Source organism: Cydia pomonella, chromosome 19, assembly GCF_033807575.1.
Source record: "Cydia pomonella isolate Wapato2018A chromosome 19, ilCydPomo1, whole genome shotgun sequence".
Classification (NCBI taxonomy): domain Eukaryota; kingdom Metazoa; phylum Arthropoda; class Insecta; order Lepidoptera; family Tortricidae; genus Cydia; species Cydia pomonella.
Genome location: NC_084721.1, coordinates 17,250,921 through 17,259,195, shown reverse-complemented (window position 1 = coordinate 17,259,195; position 8,275 = coordinate 17,250,921). Strand labels below are relative to the sequence as shown.

Sequence of the window (8,275 nt, the reverse complement as noted above, 5' to 3'; positions counted from 1 at the left end):
TCGCTGCTAAGATTGGCTACGTCAGTCACCTGAGAGCGCACCAGCGACACTCTCAGCGGTAGAAAGCAGTTGCTGTGGCCGAAAACGGCTAGGAGACGATGATGATGATGATACAGTTTTTAATTATTCTTAGAAAAACGGACCAAATTACCACAAAACTGTCAAATAAACATATTCTTCATTAAATTCCGTACAATAGATGCCATTGACGTACCTATCTTGCTTTCAAATATAGCGATTATGTTCTGCCGTATGACTCATACAACATAGTATGGCCGTTTTAAGAAACATCAACCAACCAAGGAAGACATCAAATGTCCAAAGACATAATCAAGATGGACGGTATAAAACTACAAAAGAACACCACATGATGCTTAATAGCCCTGTTCCTGAATTTTTTTTTTTCAGTTGATGTCTCCCATATTGTTTATACTGCCCGTACAGCAGAAAACATATCTCGCCAAAATCCTCAAAATTTGCGTGACCCATAACTTTAAACACTTAGTCTCGACGAAATGTTACGGAGAATATTTTGATAAGGTCTATAAGTAACTTTGACCATTATTCTTAAAACAATGATCAACTATGAAACGGGACATAAAAGTGTGGAAAAGGGGGAAGCATCTACATGACATGTTGCTTTTTCTTCCATTTTTTCTACATAAGCTACATGCATGCTAAGTTTCATGCTTTCTTCCGGATGGAAATGTTGTTTTGTTTGTTAGGGAAATGAGCTGGACTATAACATATCAGGAATCAGGTAGGTAGTAAAAATATTTTTATATAGTATTTATTATTAGATAATTTATACAGTTTAATAGCATTATAACTAGTACAACTTAGGCGGTTTATCTCTCTCAATGCTTTTGCACTTGGTTCTGATAGTTAGGATAGTACTCCCTAACGTTGTAGAAGTTGGCGTACTCTTCTCCCTCGTGGTAGATGAACACATCCTCGTAGTAGATGTTGGGCTGCCTGAAGTAAGTCTCGTACACGGGGCGGTCGAAGGGATATGATATGGGCTTCATGTCGGGGAAGTAAGTCTTGTACTCTTCCATCTCCTTAGGCAGAGGAGTGTGGGGGTAAACGACAACGTACAGTTGGAAGGGGAAGCCACCCTTGGTACCCCTAGGCAGCATCATTCTCTGGGGCTTGTAGAAGAACCTCTCAGACATATCAACAGGAACCTTTCCTTGTTTGAAGTAATTCAAGAGATTCATTACAGACACGGAGTCCTCCTTGAACAGGGTGAAGTCGGTGGAGTGGCGCTCAATCTTATTCTGTCCTACGGTCAGCTTGTGCACGAACCAGTCAAGCTCAACGAAGTTCATCCAGTTATCTTCAATGCCAAGAGGATAGCCATTGCTGTCGTATTTGGGACCCAGGAAGAACTTGAACACGGCGTCGGTGGCGACGTCAGACTTGACATCGACGGTGACGGTGAAAGGCTTGTGATTAAGACGGGGCTGACGGACGGTGTATAGGGTAGGTTTGTTACCTCTGAACTCCTCAACGCGGTGGAAGACATCATTGGTGATGTCGAAGTCGTAGGGCTCAAAGAAGGTGACCAGTTGGTCGGTCTTGACGTCATTGATCTTAACTCCCTCGAAGTGGAGCTGGCTGTAGCTGTAGGGTTCCAGGTATTCTTTCCATTGGATGAAATAGTTCAGGATGCGAGCGTAGAACTGGTAGAAAACGGGGTCACGCAGAGAGGTCTGGTATAGCTCCAGAGCGCTGGGGAAGATGGTGTATCTGGAAAGACAATCAATCATTAATAAACTTGTAGGTACCCTTCAGTTGTGTTTGCATACATACATTTTAACATTTCAGCACTTGATTCATGTTGTGTCTTTGACGGCGATTTAAGGTGTAATTTCAGGGAGATGTCGTTTTTGGTGGCTGAATAGACTACAATTATGAATTGTAACCGCAGACTACTTAACAAGAAAAAATTGCCATGATATTGCGTTCTCTTGCTGATATCCTACAAATGGTGATGATTTATAATGTCTATGTTTTGATAAATTACCTGTCACTGGGCTCAGGAGTGCCGGAGAGGAGGTGAAGACCGATAATCTCGTAGAAACGTTCGTAGTTCTTAGGCAGTTTCTCATACAGATCGACGGTGGTGAACCAGTATTTGGCGACGAAGTCGATGGCCTTGGAGTTGCGCAGGTCAATCTCTTGGTTGTACTGTAAAATAATTATTGTTTTTAGTAAATAGTAATAGGGCTCATAGATACACTCTTAAGTAGTTAAAAATGATGTAATAAGAATTAAGATAGGCTATAAAGCAAATTAGGAATTAAACTTACAGCCTTGAAGTGGCCTTGCTCCAAGTAGTACAAGAAACTCTGCTCGTAGGTGGTAAGGTAGTTGATGTACTGTTCATTGTCAACCTTGTTGATGTGGTAGTATTCGTTTCTCGAGAAGAAGGGATAGTAAGAGGACAGCTGGCAATAGTAACCGGTCTCAATGGGCTTGTACCACGAAAATTCAGGGATCTCTCCAAGTCCGCTGCTGAGACGGTTCAGGTAATACTGAGCAATCAGCTGTTGATAGGTAAAATAGAAGATGTCTCCACGAATTTCTTCAAAGTGAGGGAAGCTGATCTTGTCCCACCAGAAGGGGTAGAGAGTCTGGAAGTAGTAGTAGTAGGAGTTCATGCCAATATCCTCAGTGAAGTAGGAAAGCTTGTCCTCAGCGCTGCCGGTCAACCAGGGGCTGGTGTAGTTGGAGTAGAAGACGTATTTGCCGTTCTCGTGGTAGATGCCGTGAGTGGCAGCATAGGCGGGGTCGAAGTCGCCGTTCTGCATCTTGGCACGGTAAGCCTTCAAGAAAGTCTTGGTGTTGACGAAGTACTGAGGGAACATCTCGTACGGAGCAGGGAGCACGAAGTACCTGGTGTCGGGGCGTTGGTAAATAGCGATGTAGTAGGCGTAGAGGAACTGTCCATCGTTCAAGTGGACGCGGGCGAAGGCGGCGGTCTTGTAGAAGGTCTCGAAATCCTTGGCGTAGAAGAAGAGCTTGAATAGAGTGATGGCCTCCTCCCTCATTTCGTCGTAGAAGACGGAGAAAGTCTTGTACTTGGGCATGAAACCGCTTTTGTAGTACAGCAAGAATTCCTCAACGGCCTTCTTGTTCTGAAATGGTAAAGATTGGTGCATTAAAAAATGTATACGGTTTAGTTCACAATTTAAATCAAAGCGCCTTTAGACTCAGCTTGAGCACCTCACCGATGTATAATTATTTAATTTAATTTATATAAGTTAAGCTTAAAATTGCGGATCAAGATAAAATTTAGTGAGCTTATAATTTTTACGAGGATACAACAACATAAAGAAAAGTTTGATAGATTGATTACCCTGTAATAAAATGGCCAATGAAACATCTCCACAAAAGATTTATTACAGTGGATCATTCAGTGCATGGTCTTTTTTCTTTGGTCTTTGATCTTTAAATACAGTCATTATTTTTTGACATGAGCAAGATAAGTTAATAAAAGGAAATGTAAATTCAAACTGTGTATCTTAAATGATGCAAGAAATCGTGCCAAAAATGATACTTTTGGGAGGAACTGTTTAACTTACGGTGTAGTTATCAATGTTAGCCTCGACATCGTATTCGTAACCAAGCTTGAACCAGTCAGCGTCCTTTCTGTACTGTTCTATGCTCTCCAGAAGGTAGAGGAGTTTATTTTGGCGCTCAATGAATTGAGCGTCAACTGTAATAAAAAAAGTATATAAGATTTTTTAATACTACGTCGGTGGCAAACAAACATGCGGCCCGCCTGATGGTAAGCAGTCTCCGTAGCCTACGTACGGCTGCAACTCCAGAGGAATTACATGCGCGTTGCCGACCCTAAAACTCCGCAACCTCGTTGAGCTCTCACCTCACCACATAGAGGAACACAACAGTACGAGTACCGAAAAAGTACCGAATATTTTAATTGCTGTAGTAAAAGTAGATCTAAATACTTACATAGTCTAATGACGCGACGTTATTCAAATATTATTAACTTTGTCCGATTGTTATAAGAAAAACAATATGGTTGGTATTTAACTGATCACCAGACTTAGTAAAATATAACATAAAAGTAAACATTTTTACCACCAAAAATAGTAAATTATTAGCAAAATTAAAACTTAATTTTAATGTGAAATGATTAATGATTATGATGTAAAAAGCGCTGGTGGCCTAGCGGTAAGAACGTGCGACTTGCAATCCGGAGGTCGCGGGTTCAAACCCCGGCTCGTACCAATGAGTTTTTCGGAACTTATGTACGAAATATCATTTGATATTTACCAGTCGCTTTTCGGTGAAGGAAAACATCGTGAGGAAACCGGACTAATCCCTATAAGACCTAGTTTACCCTCTGGGTTGGAAGGTCAGATGGCAGTCGCTTTCGCAAAAACTAGTGCTTACTCCAAATCTTGGGATTAGTTGTCAAGCGAACCCCAGGCTCCCATGAGCCGTGGCAAATGCCGGGACAACGCGAGGAAGAAGGAAGGATTACCATTTTATACCATTTTGCTATACTCTTAAAACAATTGACACCAACCAATCATTATTAACTCAAAAACAGTAAATGATCACAAAACTTAAAACTCCATTTTAATGTGAAATGTCAAATGATAACCAATGTTTTAACATCTTGTTATCCTATTAAACCGAATGATATGAAACTAATACTATTGTTAACCCAAAAATAGTAAATGATCACCAAAATTTAAACCCCAAGTTAATTTAAAATTGTAACCGAAAATTTTACATCTTGCTATCCCATTAAAGCAAATGCCATCAAAAACATGTAAAAAAAAACAAGTCACGCAACTCAGATCTTCTACCGTAAAAAGTTGTGAGATCCATGTAATACCAAATCGGTTAATTTATTCAGGTTCAGTCCGTAGTTAAGGGACCTTCTGTCTTAGGGTGCCTTTCGATCAGAGATGTGCTATGCTTGCTATTCTATGTTTTCATACATTTGAAACGTAGCTGCAGCTGGAGCTGCGTTTCAAATGTATGAAAACATAGCATTGCGCAGCATAGCACATCTCTGGTCGAAAGGCACCCTTAAGTTATTACGTAATTAGCTAACCTAACAACATCTTATAGTGACCACATCAATATTAAAAATCTTTCATGTTTTAAATAAATAGATTGACTTGGCAATTGCACTAAACAATCTTGTTTAATATAACATGTTTTACTCGTGTGATAAATTGTGTTTTCATACGATGACCAAGTAATTCTGTTTATTTAAAATATAAACGATTTATTTCATATTAATAATAATAATAATTCAGCCTATATACGTCCCACTGCTGGGCACAGGCCTCCTCTCATGTGCGAGAGGGCTTGGGCTATAGTCCCCACGCTAGCCCAATGCGAATTGGGGACTTCACATACACCTTTGAATGCAGGTTTCCTCACGATGTTTTCCTTCATCGAAAAGCTAGTGGTAAATATCAAATGATATTTCGTACATAAGTTCCGAAAAACTCATTGGTACGAGCCTGGGTTTGAACCCGCGACCTCCGGATTGAAAGTCGGACGTCATATTATATTATGTCGTATTTCATATTATATTATTTAATATCACCTGTAACAATGGTTGTGAGTATGTAATAAATAAATAAAATATTAACTCCAAACTAATCACTCTCGACCCAAAACTAGTCAATAACCACCAAAATTTTAACCACTTTTTTATTTAAAATATCATAAAAACATTTAACATCTCGTTATCCTATTAAATTAACAAATCCACTCTGTTACCTTTTTCTAGTAATACTTTGTTCCTGTTAGGGTTTGCAGTTCTAACCTAACCTAACCCACTTTTCTAGTAGCATTTCGTTTTGGTAAGGGTCACAGTTTGAACCTAACCTTACCATTTTTTCTAGTAGCATTTATTTTCTATAAGGGTCGCAGTTCTAACCTACCCTAAACTACTTTTCTGATAGCAGTTCGGTTTTGTGAGGAGGTTTCCTAGTAGCATTTATTTTCTGTAAGAGTTGCAGTTCTAACATAATATAAGCCACTTTTCTGATAGCAGTTCGGTTTTGTGAGGAGATTTCATTAGCATTTATTTTCTGTAAGAGTTGCAGTTCTAACATAATCTAACCCACTTTTCTGATAGCAGTTCGGTTCTGCGAGAATTATTTTACTTTATTTTGTAATATGTATACATGTTTTGGTAATTATAATGGTTAATTTAGGTGAAAATATCGCATTAATTTGCTCTTCAAGATTTGGTGATCATTCATTATATTTGGTGTATGTACGAGTATACATACCATTTGAAGTGCAGTCGTGATTAAAACAGCTAGTACTTGTGTATTTTTTTCTTTTAGATTATTTAAGTCAATACAAAAAAAATACTTAAGACTAACTTAAGTTTTACTTTTAAGCCTTACTTTTTTTTGGTATTTGATATATTTTTTTGTAATTTTTTTTAAAATTAGGGTACCATTATATTTTTGGTGGTCAGTATTGTGTTAAAATTTGTTAGATCTAAATAATACGAAAGTTTACCAGAACTGTACATTTTACGAGTACAAGGTATAATCACGCAAATTAATGCACTTTAGTATAATACTTGTAATACTGAACGGTTGAAAAAAAAAAAACATTTTCAGGAGAACATAATTGTTATTAGCAAGGCTGCAATTTATTTTCACAAAAAAATACATAATAGATGGCACTAGACATCTCAATGTTAGTAAAAAAAAGCTCCTGTGAAATTATAGCACAGCAAGCTAAGGGGCCGATTTTTGAATTTCAAGCGCTCGATTTCGTATGGCAATAAGTAAATCAATATATCTTAACTACTAGACACTTAAATTCTACTAATAAAATTGAAAACAAACGAGTAGTAAATATGTACCAATAGATTCCTAATCTGTATTGCTCGTATTTCAAAAATATCAATTCGCCGTTTTCCACAGATTTTCGAGTGACGAAATCGAGCGCTCGAAATTCAAAAATCGGTCCCCAGGTCCGTATTAATTTTAAGCATGGCATAAAATAACATTTTTGATTTTGTTTTAAATTAATATTTTTTTTACGAGTAAGTCCGTATCAGATACAATCCGTCCATATTATTACAAACAAAGACAGGAGATGAGTGAGTAGCTAACAACAGACAGACTTACGCTCAAAAGCGATCTCTTGCAGACGACCTTCAGATAGCGATTCAGTGGCAAGAAATAATTGGGAAGTACAGACCCACAAAAGTGTTTAGTTTATAAATTAAGTAAGTAGAAACTACAAACAATGAGAAATAAACTATATAAAATATACACATACATTCATTATATATATAGTATAAGCAACAATAATACATTACATAAACCTACACGATATAGACAATGAGAATTCAAACGAGAGAAAAATAACGACGTAGGGCTAAGATGGTCGGCTCTTTATCATTTGCCACCATGCCTGTCACGCAGCAGTGGCAGAATGGTTCCATTTTTGTCAGTTGTCACTATGGCTACCACTTTCGCGCTCACATACTTGTTAGAACGCGACAAGCATGGTGACAAATGATAAAGAGCCGACCATCTTAGCCCTACAGGTAGCGTAAACAAAATATATGTGGACAGAGATTGCACGTCTTATATCAATGGGCAAACTAAACCGCTAATAATAATATTAAAAGAAAATTAATAATAAAATCTCTTACCAGATTTCAGCTTCACTTCATATTTGTGCGGTGGTGACGGACTAGAACCGGCCACAGCCAGGGCCACAAGACCAGCTAGGATCAGGACAGTCTTCATCTTGCCAGCCAGACCTCAACTGTACCGAACTAACACCAGGTATGGCCGTATATACCCGATCACCTTATCTTCTACCTAACAACGTGTTTACGATTTTAAATATCAGGTGACCTTTCACCGATGTTTACAATTTCGCCTATTTTCGCAGTTAGTCGAATTGTCTCCAATGGAATATTTAAACCATTATCTGAGCTCATCTTGGGGATCGTGTCTCTCTAATGTCTCGTTCAGTATCGTATTGAACGACTTGCCAAAGATATATTTTATGTCTCCGCGCCTTGGAAAGGAAATGCGGATTTTGCCACGCAATATGTCTAGCAAACCGGCGGATGCCCCGGCACGAATCTTCTTCCGGAATTTTGGGATTGTGCTCTTACCCTGCTTAAGCACATTAATTACTTATATGTAATCGAAGCCCGAAAACTCGAATCGGGGATCTGGCAGACCCTGTCAGCGGTGGCGGGATGAACTGGAATCCTTCTTGAAAGAGT

At 38.5% G+C, this 8,275-nt stretch overlaps 1 protein-coding gene across 1 annotated transcript; it reads right to left on the bottom strand.

Annotated features, from left to right (window-relative positions):
• Positions 1-756: 756 nt before the first annotated feature.
• On the bottom strand, positions 757-7,841 carry LOC133528498 (arylphorin subunit alpha-like). Its single transcript, XM_061865886.1, has 5 exons — positions 7,688-7,841; positions 3,591-3,724; positions 2,316-3,143; positions 2,030-2,193; positions 757-1,752 (listed from the first exon to the last, which is right to left on the bottom strand). The coding sequence occupies exons 1-5, from the start codon at positions 7,782-7,784 to the stop codon at positions 858-860; spliced, it is 2,118 nt and encodes a 705-aa protein (XP_061721870.1). The 5' UTR covers positions 7,785-7,841; the 3' UTR covers positions 757-857.
• Positions 7,842-8,275: the final 434 nt, after the last annotated feature.

Coding starts and splice junctions, on each gene's coding strand:
- LOC133528498 (XM_061865886.1), bottom strand. CDS start 7,784: ATGAAGACTGTCCTGATCCTAGCTGGTCTTGTGGCCCTGGCTGTGGCC. Junction 3,144..3,590: donor CTAACATTGATAACTACACC/GTAAGTTAAACA, acceptor TTACCATTTCAG/AACAAGAAGGCCGTTGAGGA. Junction 1,753..2,029: donor ACTCCTGAGCCCAGTGACAG/GTAATTTATCAA, acceptor TTGTCTTTCCAG/ATACACCATCTTCCCCAGCG.